Genomic DNA, 17,668 nt, shown 5'->3' with positions numbered 1-17,668 from the left:
TAAAATTCATTAATAATTTGAATAAAAACAATTAGTGGAATATACTTAGTGGAATTTACATTATATCAGTGCATTGCCATTGTGCCATTAGTTTACTCAATAAAAACACAAATTCTTACAGTATGTTATCTGAACACATTAGTGAATATAATTTGATTTGGCAAAAAATATAAAGTTAACAAATCATGAAAATCATTTTTACGGTATGGTGTATCATGCTCTATTGAATTGTAGCCTGTCTCAATGAAATTCAAACACGGAGGTAAAGTTGATAATTTATTATCATAATACTATTTTACTTAACAGTTTGCATATCTCATATGGACCTGTTTTTCTTAATTACTATTTTTTATTTTCATCAAGTCTTATGTATTATGGTGATGCGTTTCAGTCATTTGTTTCCAGGCAAGGCGCACTGTAATTAATGCTGTACTGACTAACTGTACATTTCTTTGCAGATATTTTATTATAAATTTTTATTAATATTTCAATGTTATTAATTAGAGATTAACCAATATATCGCCGAGGCCAATAAATCGGCTGATATTCGGAATTTTTTATTCCGGCATTGTCCAAAATTTTCCAGTTTGGTCAGTTTGTTTCTTGAGGGCACTGAGAATCGCCTGCTTGCATTTGAAGTGAATGAGACATGTAAACGACCAGTTACGGTTTGTTTAGTTATGTGCCATCATGCTACTACAATAATAGACCAGTGTTCAATAAAAGTCTCATTTAAACGGTCCACATATCAGAGCCGCGACTGACACGTTTGAACTCATAATGTTAAAGTGTTCGCCTGTTTCATTCTCCCTCTCTCTCAACAACAGTTCCCTGTAACTTTTAACTGTCTTGTCTAATGATAAAAAGGCAAATATCAATAAAACTAATATCATATACTTTCTGCAAATATCTCCTTTAAACAGATGTAATAATCCAACCTCACACAACTTCAGCAGATCCAGCATCCTGTGGAGCGCTCATTTATTTACCTCTAAAGCACATATTCTTTCATTCTCTCTTCAACAGTTTCCTGTAACTTTAAACTGTCTTGTCTAATGATTAAAAAGGAAAATATGAATAAAACTAATTTCATATACTTTCTGCAAATATGCACATATCTCCTTTAACCGGAAGTAATAAACCAACCTCACACAACTTCAGCAGATCCAGCATCCTGTGGCGCGCTCATTTATTTTCCTATAAAGCACATATTCTTTCATTCTCTCTTTAGCAATTTTATGTTTGTAAGTTACTTTATTAAATTGTGTGATATATCAGCATTGTATCGGCCTATCAGCCACCCTGTTCGCTGGATATTGGCATCGGCCATTAAAAAACCTATATTGAAGGATCACTATTATTATAATTTTATTTCGGGTATATGTTAAAACAACAGTAGCAAATATTTGAGAAGGTGCTTCCTTTAGTGTGTCAATATTACACTGATCACACTGAGAGAGTATCACACAATTTGTTTTACAATCCAATTAAATATAAAGATAAAATTGCTGATTTTATTTGTTCATCTGCAGGAATTAATTTGACTACTTTTAACCAGCATGTTATAGTTTGTGTGGTCAGTGCAGGAATTCCCACATTGTGAAGGCCAAACTTTCAATACAATCCCACACCGAATTCAGAACCTGTTATAGAATACAAAACAATATAACTTTATTACATAAATAGCTAGTGGCAAATGGCTTTTTAATGGCAAAACTGGCCCGACCAAATAATCAGTGAAGGAAGACGAATGAATTGAAACTGCTATAGCGAGCAGCCCCCTCTGTTGGTCAAAATAAACAGCACATGGTAGGCTTTGCTGCTCGGGCTAAGTTTCTTGCCTTATAATATAATTCCCCATGCGGGCTGTTTTGAACTCGTGGGGAAAATGGGTACATTTCCGGGGACAGCTCCAGTTGGGTACAGACCACCAAAAACCGGGACTGTCCCCGGAAAATGGGGATGACTGGTCATCCTATTTAAAATTCTCAAAAAAATGAAAAAAGGAAATTTTTTGACAAGGCTATTGGTGTATCTGAAACTGATATAATGGCGAAACTATTAAGTTGTTAATCAGCTTAAATGTACAAATATCAGTGATTGATGCTAGCTAATTCATTGGTATATCACTAAGAATGTATTGCTATTCTGTATTCTGACAGACTGTAATTTACTTGGCAATGTCTTCTGAAAAAAAAAATTGTTGGCAGTTTAAAAGGTCAAATTGCATAATGCATGATTAGAATGAATATATAGTGCATATGGTCTGTGCACAGTAAATGCTAAATGACCACTACCACTTCTCAAGATCTACTGCTAAATGAAGAAAGGAATAGCCCTCATAGCAATTCAAAGCAACTACTATCAGCCACTTAAGGGATTATGTTTTGGCATGCTAGGCAATGAGGTCAAAGGGGAAATCAGGCTCCTGCCAAAATGGATCCATAATCTCCCTGAGCATCACAGCTGCTCAGAAACCAGTAGTAAAATTATGTAATTATATGCCCCCCACGTTGTGCCGACAACATTACCACTCACCGTTGTGTAGTCAAAATGTATATTAAAGTAAAGTTGTGTGTATAGTCTCTGTTCTCTCTGAAGATCAGATAAGATTGGATCTCATTTTCAACTAACAAATGACTGTTCTGACGAAATACGTTTTATGAGCCAAACCCAAACAGGACTTTTAACATCTATTATAAGTTAATTTAGAGTGACTGTTTTCAAACATCACTGCAAAAGAATGTTAATGGACACTCGCTAAAAAGCCCAGTTAACTTAACACTTTACATCAGTTCTGTAAAAATAACGTCTGACAAGTGAAAGGTTTAAGTTTTGCAGAAGGGATTTCCAAATGAGGATCGGAAAGTTGAATAACTGGAATAATCTGTGCTTGAGTTAAACAAGCATGTTTAAATGGGACCTATCCCAGACTTAAGAGTTTTGATAACTCCTTAATTTCTTTACAGAGGATTCATGCTCATATTCCACTGCACCAAGAGTTTTCATTTCTGCTTAAATATCCTGACCCAGAAAAAAATTCTTCATTTGTTTGTGATTGCAAAAAACTGAATCTGTGCCACTTCCCAGAAGATAAGTTATCAAGTTGTGCAAGACTAAGATTAATGTAATGCTTAAGTGATTTTACTGGTGGTCTGGCACTGTTTTTAAACCATTCTTGCATACTGATCTGTAATTACAGTAGTGTGTTTAAGATGTTTACCTATATTCTAAAAACTCTATTCATGGCTTGCTTTCCTGTGCTTGACCTCACTGTACACAATGGAATTTCACAAAGGAATGTGATTGGTAACAGTGTTCTTTGTCAACAGCAGAGTTAGTGTGGATAAGAGTTAACAGTCTGTGTTTGCTTAACCGTCACCCCACAAAACAGTGCATGTTTGAGAGTTGTTAAGCTAAAAATGCCTTAGGGTCATTTGGGGTGGGAACAACTCTTACCACTGTAACAATTGTGTCATAAAGTGTACTCGTGGGGCAATTTAGTTGAGCAAATACACGAGGCATCCTTCCAGCCCTGCCTAATTTGTTGTATTACTTTTTATAGTGCCTAGGATGTGCAAAACATTTTCAAAATTGACAATTCGGTGTGTTGACTGAACCACTAGTGGACTAATTGGTCTTAAGGAAGTTTAATTAGGCTAGTTATTAAGATGCGTTCTCGAAATGCTAGACTGAGTGCAATAAAATGAAGCAGAACGCAGGGGTCTTGAGCTTTTTTTATCTTTGAGATGGCATTTAAAAAAAAATGCAATGTTAATGCTGTGAGATGCTCAAAAACGGTGTAACTCACAACACAGCAGTCTAAGGGGCCATTCAGACCGAATGCGTTCTTGCGCAAAAAAATCTAGACGCTGTTGACGTTAAAACTGAAAAACTTTTTTTATCTGACACAGCGTTGAAAAAATTTGCATGTTTACCTAGTAACATAAAAAAAAAGGCACAGACACAAAAACAGGTTTTTGTGTGAATGGCCCCAAAGACGTCTTTTTTGTATGTCTTAAGAATTGCTTAACGCATACAAAACTGCTAAAAATACAGAAACTATAAGTTTGTAATAACCATACTATTCAACTAGTCAGTAATAGATTGCTGGATGACTAGTCGACAATCGTGACCCATTACCATCGCCTCGAACTCCCATAGTGCAGATGTATTTGATATGTTTTTTGAGTTGCTTGCAATACTTCTCTACAATGTACACATAAGGCTTTGCCTTGTACCAGCCGAGCACACTGTGGTAACTTATCTGTCACAGAAGAAGTCACACTGCATCTGCGAGTCTTCACTGTTATCAGGGGTGGCTTCCTGCTAGGCATAATGACTCTTTGCAGGTTGCGTGGGTGGGGGTGGGGGGGTTGGGGTTGGCTACTCTGCAGAGCAGTTCTGCTGACTGCAGTAGAGAGGAACTACCTCAGTGCGTCAGCACTCTGAAATTAATGAAGAAAAAACACGGATCAATCAGTGTGACTGCAGAGAGAGAAAGAGAAGTCTACACAATTTCAAACCCTGATGTTTTGCATAGCCGTTCTTACATGCACTAGTAGCTGAGAGCACACACTCCTTAAGATGGTAAGTTCTTTGTTGAGCTCTATGTCTGCAAAGGTTGTGCTGTAAGGGGACTATCTGTGCTTTAGAAGTACTGTATGCCTGCAAAGTTTTATGTTAGTGTGCCATAGCGAGCATCTTGACTGCACTTTTTGCACACTTCAGTGCCTCATAAGGTGAAGGGTACAGAAAACAACTCTGCAGCACTGGTGTTTGAATTGCAGTGGTGTTAATTGTGATTAGTGCATGCATGCAAAAGTTAAAGTTTCCTGGACAGTTATTTCTGTAATAGTCCTCTTTATGTAGTTGGCTCTTTGGGAGATGTGGTGGAAAGGACATCTGTGTGTTGGTCTTTGCATGACAGCTCTGCACAGGGGATTTTTACTGCAGATGGGAATATACAGAGGATCTGCTGCTCAACAAAAACAGATCTTTGGTCTAAACTATATGGACAACTGAAATTGTATAAGTGTTGCTCAATTATACAACTCCTACGAATATTTATTTTATCCTAGAAAACTCTACTTGGATTGGCTATACAGTAGAAAATCGTTTCATCAAATGTATACTGTCTTACTGACCCCCATTCTTTTCTCTGTGTAGTAAAGTGATCCCCCAAACCCCCCCTGGGGCTATAAATAAAGATGAAGGTGATCTGTCTTCCAGTTTGCATCTTGGTCTTCCTCTCTGTGAGCCGAGCAGACAACTTTGAGGAGGCGTACAGCAACCTGGAACACTCTAGGACCATATACATCTCGGGTAAGGGTGAGAAAAGGTGTATGTGTTTGTGATTATGTGTGTAAGTAAGAGAGTCTGGGCTGTACTGCACATCCCCTAAATGGTGTTTCACCCTCCAGCATTTCTGTAAGACATGGACCTATCATAATTATCTCACTGGGTGTCAGTTTAGGTGATTCAAACCCTTCTGGGTTCCATCACAAGACGCATTTTTGTGGCTGGTATTTCTTAATTGATAAGCCACTGGGTTTCCATATTTACTAGTATCGGTAGTATCACAGCCTTCCCAACCAAATCTGCAAAACAATTATGATCAGTTTGTTATCAACAATATATGCATTATTAAGTATAAACCACTGTGCACCATCCAGGTAAAACAACATGATTACAAAAACAATTTAACTTTTAATTTCAAAGTTAATCTGAGTTTTTGACCTACCAGCAGTGGCGAAAGAACAGCACAGCATACAGGTATGCAGCATATGCAATGCAAACTCAACCAACCCAAAAGGGGGGTGCACAGATGCCAAAATGTTCACCTGGTCAGGCACCAGTTTCTAGGGGTCTCCAATGATGAAATTGTATTCACCCCTGTAAATGGGTAGTAATAATAATAATAATAATAATAATAATTCCTTACATTTATATAGCGCTTTTCTAGGCACACAAAGCACTTTACATAGTATCCACCAGTGTGCAGCATCCACCTGGATGATGCGACGGCAGCCATAGTGCAACAGAACGCCAACCACACACTAGCTATTGTTGGAGAGGAGAGCGTAGAGTGATGTAGCCAATTCATGGATCAGGATTATTAGGAGGCCATGATAAATAACGGCCAGTGAGGGGAATTTTGGCCAGGACATCAGGGTTATACCCCTTCTCTTTACGAGAAGTTCCCTGGGATTTTTAATTACCACAGAGTATCAGGACCTCGGTTTACAGTCTCATCTGAAATATGGTGATTTTTACAGTATAGTGTCCCCATCACTATACTGGGGCATTAGGATCCACACAGATCACAGGGTGAATCCCCCCCTGTGGCCTCACTTAATACCACTTCCAGCAGCAACCTTAGTTTTCCCCAGGAGGTCTCCCATCCAGGTACTGGCCAAGCTCAACCCTGCATAGCTTTAGTGGGTAGATGCGCCTGGCCTACCAGCCGCAACAACAATGCGCAAAATGACATTTTATAGATTTCTTTTCCCTTTTACGATGTGCCATGCTGAGTATTTATGTAGCTCAACAGGTAGAACATGGCACAAGCAATTGGAAAGTCTTTTTTTATAAAAGCATCTGCCAAATCCATCAATGTAAATGTAAATCTCATTGGTCCAAAAATTACATTTACACAAATTACACAAAAACTAAATGTTATGACTGGCTGAAATGTTCGTGCAGCATTTACTTACCCTGAGAACTGAAAAATGCTGGAAACTTGTTGCATCACACAAGTATGGACATAGTGTTACTCTGTAAGCCTTACAAAGCAGAAGCTGAATTCACTCACAGGTTTTATCAGCAGATCCAACAGGGTGCTGTTGAGGACAACTTGACTGTGATAGTCCTACTCAGAAATCTCACTAGGATCCTTATGTGGATTTGTGATGTCTTCCTCCTGTTACTGGGGACAAGTATGGGGGCGTTTTGTTGATATACAAAAATCTCTTGCACACATGAGGTTTGATTTACCTTGGAATCACACTCCAATCACATCTCAAATGAGTCCTGATATGTCTCATGCCACTTTGGAACCATTGTGAGAACCAGATGGCATTAGCTATAGCTGCACAGAACTGTAGTGGCAATATAAAAAAAAAAATTCCGATGTTTTTTTCCATAATAAATAATTTACTGCTTACTTCCATGGCTCGAAGCAGTTGTAAATGTCATGGCAATTTGATTTATCACACATAAGTATTGAATGGCATGAGTCAACAACAAAGCCAGCACAACAGCATGTGGATATGGCAACCAGTCATAAGTCTGGCAAAAAGGTCACAAGAACAACATTGTCTGCTGGTGGGAGACTCAGACCGGCACATTCCTCTGGTTTTATGTGGTCTTTCAAATTGTTGCAGGAGATGAAACACCTATTGGAGTGTCCTCACTGGAGGAATATTTAGTCAATATTAATAGTCCCTCTGAGTTTCCTTCATAAACATGCAAGACAGAAAAATCTAACAAACACAATGATTGATGTATTTACAAAACCACAACAGGCAAGGATGGATTCACGCTGACTTCTTTAACCCTCATGCAGAGTTTGGTCATTTTTGACTGAAATCAGTTTAGTTTCTTCAATAAAACTGGTTTCCTTTATCTGAATGTTATGAGACTTGGTGACTTTTCATCCATTTGATATCTGAACACACACAAAGACATTTAAGGTGATTCGATTAGTCTAAATGGGAGAAAAAAAAATAAGTTACACTTGTACTGTTCCTGGTCAAATGTGACCGCCTTAGGAAATGAATGGGAAACACTAAAAAAAAAAAAAATCACAGCTTTTTTTATTATTTATTATATAAAATGTAAAAAACAGCCACAATGCAGAAAAAACACACAGACCAAATATCAAGAGTGCAAAACACAGACACACAAAGCGGAGCTGGTCAGACTATAAAACAGAGTTATTATTTTTTTTAATTTGCATCAGCTACAATGCAGAAAACACACACTCCAAAATTAATTGGTGAGACCACAACACATCTACAATGCTAAACACACACACGCACGCGCGCGCACGCGTAGTGTTTCCATGTTTTATGGGGACTTTCCATAGACATAATGGTTTTTATACTGTACAAACTTTATATTCTATCCCCTAAACCTAACCCTACCCCTAAACCTCACAGAAAACTTTCAGCATTTTTACATTTTCAAAAAACATAATTTAGTATGATTTATAAGCTGTTTTCCTCATGGGGACCGACAAAATGTCCCCACAAGGTCAAACATTTCGGGTTTTACTATCCTTATGGGGACATTTGGTCCCCACAAAGTGATAAATACACGCTCACACACACACACACACACACACGGATAAATTAGGTTATTACTTGTTATTCTACTAATTTCAGGTATGCAAAGATTGACAAAAATAACCTAAAAAAAATGCTTAACTTACAAAAGTAGTCTTTGACCATGTTTAAATATATATCTAAATGTAGAACTTTTAACACAATCTAGAAATCATCTTCTTTTCAAGCAGGGATGAATAAGTAGCTCTCTGCAGCCATCTAGTGTTTATACTTGTAATTTCATCTGGTTTGTATTTTTTTTTTCAATGGACAGCACAGTTTGATTCTTGAGACTTTAAGATTTCAAATGCTGTATACTGTAATTTATGAGGATTGGTTCTGTATTTGAGCAAATATTTATAAGAAAAGTCAAAAAGATACATTTTCAAGGTCATATAGGTAAATAAATTAGTAAATCAAATCAAATAAATACCCAAAATGCACAACTTTAGTGCTTTTACATTATTTAATTTAGAGTTTTACCTAGCGTCTTAAATGTAATTTAATAACAATTAAAAAAATTACAAGTTTATTGTTCCCGGTCACTTTTGACTGGAAACAACTGGAATGTGATTTAATGAACAGTGCATAAGGGTTAAGGAACACCTTAAGTTGCTGGACACTAACCATTGATTGAGGGCTTAGGAGAATGAAATGGGAAGATAATTATTTTGGTATTTTGGTACATCTCATTTGAAACTAAGTGATGGCTATTAACCACGTCTCACTCTGCATTAAATTATTGTGCTTAGAGCTCAGCGACCATGAGAACAGGTCCTTTTAATGCAATAAATGTATGCAAAAGCAGCTAATGACAGATAAAAATAACCCTAATGGACATTTTACAACTAATATCCATTATTGTGTCTAATAATATTTATTTGCAGAGCAATTTCTGACTGGATTATGCATTCTGTACATGCAGAGACGTTTTCATAAACGTGACATAAACAATACTCAAATATCTACACCAGTTGACACCGTTTTACAGGTGCATAATTTTAACTGGTATATCGATGTATGAGCTAAATTATAGAACAGTGCATAAACATTCTGACCAATGAGGGAACAGTTTGCTCAAATGAGACTTTTATTAACACAGTTTTAGTCTGTTTTGAAATATTCCTTTGTGAAAGTAAACCGAACCATGAAGAAAATGCAACAGTGTAACTATTTTAGCCCCTGCTTTGGAACAAATCAAGCAAGCTAAAGGTCTGAAATCTCTTGTCTTTGATTTTTCAGAAAATGGACCCCGACTCTCAGTTGATACAGCACAACCAAAAGTGATCTCACAACGTGGAGGCAATGCCACACTGCCGTGCAAGTTCAACCGGGATCCCACTTCTGTCCCAAATCCCAAGTTGAGGATCAAATGGACTAAACTGACTTCAGACTATCTCAAGGAAATTGATGTGTACGTAGCTATGGGCTTCCACAAAAAGAGCTATGGTCGTTTCTATGGCCGCGTGCACTTGCAGGCTGCCAGCGAGAATGATGCCTCGCTGGTCATCACTGAGATTACGCTGGAGGATTATGGGAACTACAAGTGTGAGGTCATTGATGGCTTGGAGGATGACACAGCGGTTGTATCCCTTGACCTGCAAGGTAAAGCACAGCTTTAAGTCACTAATAAGTCTTACTGGATTTAATACAGGAAAGAAATACCAATCTAGATATATTTACCTGTGTGCCACCAAAACGTCTCTGTGTGGACGTTTCACACAGATTCTGAGGATTCTGTAAAGCTGAAAAGGCAATTGTGCTCTGGATGCTGGTCCCCAGTATGTGGCTGTCCTGTATGTGGTCTGAGAGAAATTAGGATAAAAATTATGTTTTGGTAGTGAACAGGAAAATAAAAAACAACACATCTGTTGAGCAACATTTCTATTGTAAAACTGAGCTTGTTTTTCAGCTACCACTATAAACAGTTTATGCAACACAAGCAGTTCATATGAAGTGAAAAACATTAAATGAACTCCATATTTCTTTGTAATTTATTGGGGCAAATAAACACCGGATCATGTTTAGCATCCTTAAAGTCATATAGCTGTGAGAGCAGTGTAAAAGCTCTATTCACACAGTGTGTAATGTAAACACTATTTAAGTAGAACGACTTTCAATTTAAACCATCAGCAAGATCATGATGCAAGAGCTATCCGGGCCAAATAATGGGACACTCGTGTCATCTTTCAGTAGCATGCAATAAATCAAAATGCCAGAACATTTGAACTCACTTTAGAAGAAGCATTGCAGAAAACAATGATTTAGCCATAAGGAATTTGATTATTGCCAGATTACACATTATTCTTGAATCTGAAAGTATTAGACAGTTTCTCTGGAAAGAACTTTGCTAAGAAAATTGGCCCAAATCTATCTATAAATAATATACACAATTTATAATAATAACTTAATAATTTGTACCATGGACATTATTCAGAGTAGCACCATATTTAACTTTTGACAAGAATGAAAACAAGGTTGTGAAGGATAATGCTTTACCTGATCTTTGACATTACACAGGCATTGTCTTTCCATATTTCCCTCGACTGGGTCGCTACAACCTGAACTTCCATGATGCTGAGAAAGCTTGTCACGATCAGGATGCCACTGTAGCGTCTTTCGAGCAGCTGTACGATGCTTGGAGAGATGGGTTGGACTGGTGCAATGCAGGGTGGCTCAGTGACGGATCAGTGCAGTACCCCATCACCAAATCCAGAGAGCAATGTGGAGGCAAAAACACCATCCCCGGTGTGAGGAATTATGGGATGCGCGACAAGCAAAAAGAACAATATGATGTCTTCTGTTTCACCTCAAACTACAAAGGTTTGTCCTCCCAACTAAATAATAAGTTTTACATTTCTGCAGCACTAGCGTCACCAAATGGAATTGCAAAAATAATGTGTTTTTTACACTCTCAGAGTCTTCCATTGGTCGAACAAACCAAAATTCCCACGCAAAACTCATGCCATGTCCAACTCATGGTTGAACCAATGTTGGCACCACTGAGCAACAGTTTTGTGGAAATCAAGCTATGCATAACTGTCCTCTAGTTATCGCTGCATAATAAGATGGGATATGATATTGCAATATATAAATTATTACATACCTTTGATGAAAGACATTTGACATAATCTAGATACTTGTAATATTGGTGAAAACTCATGTACTTTAAAAATAAAGCTGTTACATTTACATTTGGTAGGCAATTTTTTTCAAGCAACTTGCAGTTCATTACAGGTATACATTTTATCAGTTTGTGTGTTCCCTGGGAATCAAACCCATGATCCTAGCTGCTAGTGCCATGCTCTACCAGTTGAGCTACAGGGACCCATTCATGTGTAGTCCTAGCACATCTAGCATTTTCAAGCCATTGGTTACCATGGGAATTTCCTAAGGGTTTTTATAATTGCCGTTTTGGATTTATGAGTAAAATAGGGTCTGTGGTTAAAATTATTGAGACTTTCTGCACAATTAATTTAAAAAATAATCAAGATTACAATTAAGGCTACTGCAATTAACTAACCGAAAAACTGCCAATTACAGCATTCTATTTAGATCTCCTGCTGAATTAAAATGTTGTATTAAATTTTTTTTCAGTGGTTGAGCATTGTAAACAATCACAGACATTAATTATTTAATGCGTTATCCAGTGCGATTAATAAAAAAAAAATAACGTGTTAAAAAAATGAATCGCATGCCCCCGGACCATAATAAGGAAGATCCCTGTGAAATGCAAGCTTGTAGCACCACCTGTTTACTCCAGATGGCAGTAAGTGAAATTTCAGCTGTATGAGCAACGCACAGTTTATACAGTGAAGAAAACACAACACAAACATGCGTTATGTTCTTGCTTTCAAAACACTTGATGGAGTGCAAATCCAAACTAAGGGATCTCAAGATGTGTTTAAAGATTGAGTATTAAACTATATTTAACTTGAAACAGTGACCTAAACATTTTAGGTTTATGATGCAACACACCCGAGACGCTACACAAACATGTCTGATGCAGGTGTAAATTGACGGGCTCTTAAACAAGCCCTCATAATAAATCTCGAAATGATTGACAAATTAAATTATGAAATGGATTGCTGTGAACTGTGTGCCAATGATTGACTTATGATCAATAATATGGAAGTAATCAATACATTGTATTCTAAAGCCGTTTTTGTATTGTCTTATCAATGATTAACTCTTCTGCCACAAGAATGTAATGCATTTTAATTATCTGAATATTTTTTATTTTATATATATAATTTTATATATTGAATTATTGTTATATGATGGGCTTTCTCTGCAAATATTTGTATATGTGATTAATTGTAATTAATTCGATAAAAATTGTAATCGATTGACAGCTCTAATAACAATATAAAAGCGATAATGGCCTACAAATTGACGCCGCGTCGATACATGCAAACCTCTAATGCAAATTCTCTTCCACCTTTTTTATGTTTTATTTGACCCTATAACCAACTTAGATAATAAACATTTCTCTTTACATCACCCCTGTTTCTCCAGGACGGTTCTACTACTTGATACACCCTTCCAAGCTCACATATGATGAGGCAGTGCAAGCGTGTCTGAAGGACGACGCTCAGATCGCTAAAGTCGGCCAGATGTATGCCGCGTGGAAGTTGCTGGGCTATGACCGCTGTGATGCGGGCTGGCTGGCGGATGGCAGTGTGCGCTACCCGATCTCACAGCCTCGCCGACGCTGCAGTCCCACAGAGGCTGCGGTACGCTTTTCTGGATTCCCCAACAAGAAGCACAAACTCTATGGCGTCTACTGCTACAAGAGCGAAAACTGAGATGTTGTACCAGTCGTAAAACTCACAGACTGAAGCATAACAATGAAAGGAGTTAGTTAAAATCCATTAAAACTGTGACAAAGTCTCTAGATCCTGTAATACGAAATGATTTGAAGATACAGTAAGTGATTGGTGTTTTGTTTTAAGCAAAGGTTGAAAAAGGGACTTCAGTTACCCTATTCACTAAAAAGCAAGACTTTGCCAAAAGATGCCAACAAGAATAGTATTCATAGGATGCCACAGAAAATAAATTTGTTTCAGGTCTGAATGATCATTTACAGCAGTGCTGAAGGAAGAGATATTTGGCGAGGTATTGCAGTAGAGATTCACACTGTGCTCTTCCATTTAGCATGCAGTAGCTTGAGGGATGTGCTAGAATTGAATGACAGTAAAGCTTAAACACATTTAAATGATTCTTCTGGGCACTTAGTTTATCATTCAAAAACATCACATCCCATTTAAAAGCATGATGGAAACAAAAGTTTTCAGTGTGAAAACAAATTCAATGAAAGTGCTAAACACCACACAGTCACGGCACAATGAACACAATTTTCCCTTCTGTCTTCCTTACAGGGGTGCTATAAATGTATTATTTTCTAATATCATACCTTTTTTGTTTGTTTGTTTGTTTGAATACATTTTATGTGTGGACCAAACCATGTTGAGTCTTACATAAGTCGCATTGTTAAGAAACAAAAGCATTGTTCTACGATTTTTTTAAACTATTGAAATATAAAAGTAGAGTGTTTACAAATGTATCTGTTAATTATCTTTTTCTTAAAAATATGTTTTTTATAAAATGGCTCCCCTGTGACTCAGTTTAAGAACAGTTCATTCTATCTGCATACATGTACTGTACAGTATTGACCTCATCACTGTTTAATGATCTTTGTGGCCAAAAAGATGTTCATACCACAGACTTAATGAAAATACCATTGCATTTCAAAAGTAAATATAGCTTGTTTTTTCAAATGCTTGTTTTTATTTTATATTTGTGTTCTATTATATTGCAGACCTGATGTGATCAATTCATGAAACCTAAAAATAACTATAGCAAAGGTGCCAAATTAGTAACTACAAATTAGTTTGCTAGCAGAATTTAAAAGAAAAGAAAACACATGGCCCAGTTTCTAGGTCACATGAGTAGTTTTAGTCTATGCATGTTACTGTTTCCAGGTATCAAGACTGATGTGGTCAAAAAGACATTAGTGTTTCATATTGTGTTACGTAGTAAGAAAAAAATAGTAGAAAAACAGCACAATGTGATTTATTTTCAATTGTAGAAAAAATAGACCTGGCAGGTAAAGGTTTACTTGGGAAACAAAGCCCAAAAAATTGGCACAACAAAGTGCATAGTAGCATGCTGCATTCAACCTTTAACTTGTGAAGCTGTAAACCTCAAAAGAAACATGATAAATCATGGCATTTGGCAACACACCATTAAAAATAGACTGCCAAGCTAAGACAAAAACAGTTTCATGATGTTGTTATTATCAAGAAAGTTAACAAAGCCAGTTTAGAACTGAAGTCATGAATTTAGCCACTTAAAATACCAGCTCAAAACTCAAAATACAAAATGCATTCACCCTCATTTCATTATCCATTTTGGTTTGACTGGCATCTCTTCGTGTGCCTTGTTTACAAGATCTGGATGCCTAGTCATGCCTTTACAAGCAACATTTCCCACCCTTGTTATGTACATAAAATACAGTTAAAGGGATGATTTGACAGTATCAGTGTGGAAAACCCTTTGACCCCAAAAAAGTTACAGTAAATAAACATTCAGTCAAATATATGTTGTGTGCTTCGTTTTGAAAAAAGCGCAATGAAATCATTTGTAAAGAAAATATTAAATAATGGAGTTTTAACATTCACTTGCTGTTTACTGCAGCTTACAATTAATACCTGTGGTTGTGGTGTAGTGGGCTAATGCACACAACTGTTAATCAGATGGTCGTTGTTCGATCCCCACAGCCACCACCATTGTGTCCTTGAGCAAGGCACTTAACTCCAGGTTGCTCCGGGGGGATTGTCCCTGTAATAAGTGCACTGTAAGTCGCTTTGGATAAAAGCGTCTGCCAAATGCATAAATGTAAATGTACCTGGTAAATTTGGAATCCCATTATACTCTAACTGCAGCATATCTGCTGTAGTTAAGCGGTAAGAATACTATGAGTGAGTACTGGTAGTTTGCAAATTCCAAATATATCCACTGACTTTTCCCCAGATGTGAGCTTGAGTAAGATATTATGTTGTTTTTTACTCAAATATCCAAGCTGTAAACTTGTTTCACCTCGTAAAATGGCTTTATGAGACGGCATGGATTATGGAGAGTAAGAGGCACAGCTTCCCAGATAGCACACGTACATCTTCAGAGATGTCCGTTTTAGATTGTAAATCTGATCTTTTCAGATGTTAATTAGATGGTGATGCTTTCCAGATGAAACAATGTAAATAACAAACATCTCAAAGACATCTACTGAGTGTCTTATTGACATCCTAGATGTAGCCTATGTCTTGCAGCAATACAGGTGGTGGGGGAATACTTCTTCCAAATGTAAACATATCAAATAGATGTCTGGATAATGTATGCAAACAGGGTTTATCTCAGGTTTTCATGCTATAAATCTTTTAGCTGCTAAAAGTTAATTTGGTCGAAAGTAGAACTGACTAGAATACTTAAGATGGCCACAAAATCAAAGATAAAAATGTAAAGATACAAAAATAAATATTTTAATTAAATGGGACTTTAAAGGATGCTGTTGTAATGTAATCATTCTCATATTTCGTGTTACTGTGTATTTCCACCTCAGCGGTTAAAACAAAAATGACTTGGCCTCAAGACAATTCACTTACCACTAATCTCTCAGAAAGTTCGACAGCTTTCTAAGAGTTACCTCTGATTTAACCATCCACGCTCTTACTTCATTAACGTTAGATATCGTGTCGAGTATAAAGCCGCCATTGACCTTTGACCTTGATGATGGTGCTGAAACCTTGCCGTTACACTGCCCTCTTTTCACCTTCTTCAGCCCGCCCCTTTTTCACACTCCACTCTTCCGCATTTTGTCATCTAACTTCCTGTTTGTACTGAAGCTACTGAGAAGAGATCAAAATGGATTACGTGTGGGAGGACAGGAAGTATTTTTCATCAAGAGTTGACGGTGTGAGTCTACACCACCCCTTTACCTGAAAATGCTAGTGAGGGTTTTTTTGTCTCTCTAGTGTTCATTTTTACACACCCGCAGAAAACTGCGTTAAACTGCAGCAAACTGGACCTGGCAGATCACATTCGGACAGCTATGACACACTGCACTTTATCATAATACAAGCATTTAATTGATATACGTGTAATTCTCCTTAATTTTTAGGTTTCAACTTCGTAGTGTAGTTGACATGAAATTTCCAACAGTGAGAGCTCATATGATTACACATGCAGTTCATAACGAATATTACTTTTGAAAATGTATTTGTCACCCTACATTTTTAAGAGGCTTAAATGTAATTAAAATTGCTGTACATTGAATATAAATAAAATATACACTTTCACATACATGTCTTAGCACCTCTACCCCCGTCCTGGTTTAACACTCAAAAAATCTACTCACCTTAACTATAACACGATGGGTAAATGACATGAGAAGATGGTCAGAGGTGTCATACGGAGATATTTTTAATGACTTTGTGCTGTCTCTTTAAGTTTCATGAGTCATATTGGTATTAGTTAGATGTTATGTATTTATGAAGTATCTTGTTTAAAAATCTTTCAGTCCAGTTGTTATGATACCTTGACCAACTGTAAAATACCCAAGATGACTTTTGACAACTCTATACACTTCGCTAGCTAATTTTACTTTGACATCAACACCACAGATATCTCTATACAGCAACCACTAGACCGGAAGTTCCGAGACAAATGTGTAAGATGGCTGCGCGATAGTGTTTCTGGCGCTTAAAGCCACAGCACCACGTTAACGTGAAGTTCAGAAGTAACATTGGATTTTTGGTGAAACGAAATCAAACAAGAACACACGATTTAAACTGTTCATAATAATGCTTTATTATTCAAAATCTCACAGTTCATTCATCGTTATATGTATCTTCAGCAATAAATTAACTTCTATGGCTTCATGTAGTTGTAGCTAATACATGTCCAACAAAAAAGGCTATCTCATTCAACCACACATACAGTATTCATAATTTCATATTTAGTCATGACATTCGTTAAAAAAAGTAAAAATGGTTATATATTAGGCTACAAACCCACATATCTTTTTAAAAACAAATAAAGGGGAAAAAACACCTAAAATATATATTTTGATATGTGAAAAAGAATATGATATGGAGTGTACAATGTTTTGGTATAATTTTCGGATGCCACAGAGGAAGACAATGATGAAGATTTGTTTTCGATTCATGAGTTCCAGTCCTTTCAGCATTGTTTTTCTTCCAACCCTGTAATGTACCCTTTGAAGCCTCCCCATGCCACCAATGTGAAACAAAATAAAGATTTTGTTCTGTTATTCTTTGTAA

The 17,668-nt window shown here is 36.9% G+C and overlaps 1 protein-coding gene across 1 annotated transcript; it reads left to right on the top strand.

Moving 5' to 3' along the window:
* Positions 1–4,430: 4,430 nt before the first annotated feature.
* On the top strand, positions 4,431–15,142 carry hapln1b (hyaluronan and proteoglycan link protein 1b). Its single transcript, XM_052115462.1, has 5 exons — positions 4,431–4,590; positions 5,170–5,325; positions 9,570–9,932; positions 10,848–11,150; positions 12,846–15,142. Exons 2-5 carry the CDS (start codon positions 5,211–5,213, stop codon positions 13,133–13,135), a joined length of 1,071 nt encoding a protein of 356 aa, XP_051971422.1. The 5' UTR covers positions 4,431–4,590; positions 5,170–5,210; the 3' UTR covers positions 13,136–15,142.
* The last annotated feature ends 2,526 nt before the right edge of the window (positions 15,143–17,668 follow it).

This window comes from Xyrauchen texanus, chromosome 43, assembly GCF_025860055.1.
Source record: "Xyrauchen texanus isolate HMW12.3.18 chromosome 43, RBS_HiC_50CHRs, whole genome shotgun sequence".
NCBI lineage: Eukaryota > Metazoa > Chordata > Actinopteri > Cypriniformes > Catostomidae > Xyrauchen > Xyrauchen texanus.
Note: the sequence above shows the minus strand (reverse complement) of the source record. Positions and strands in the feature narration are given on the sequence as shown.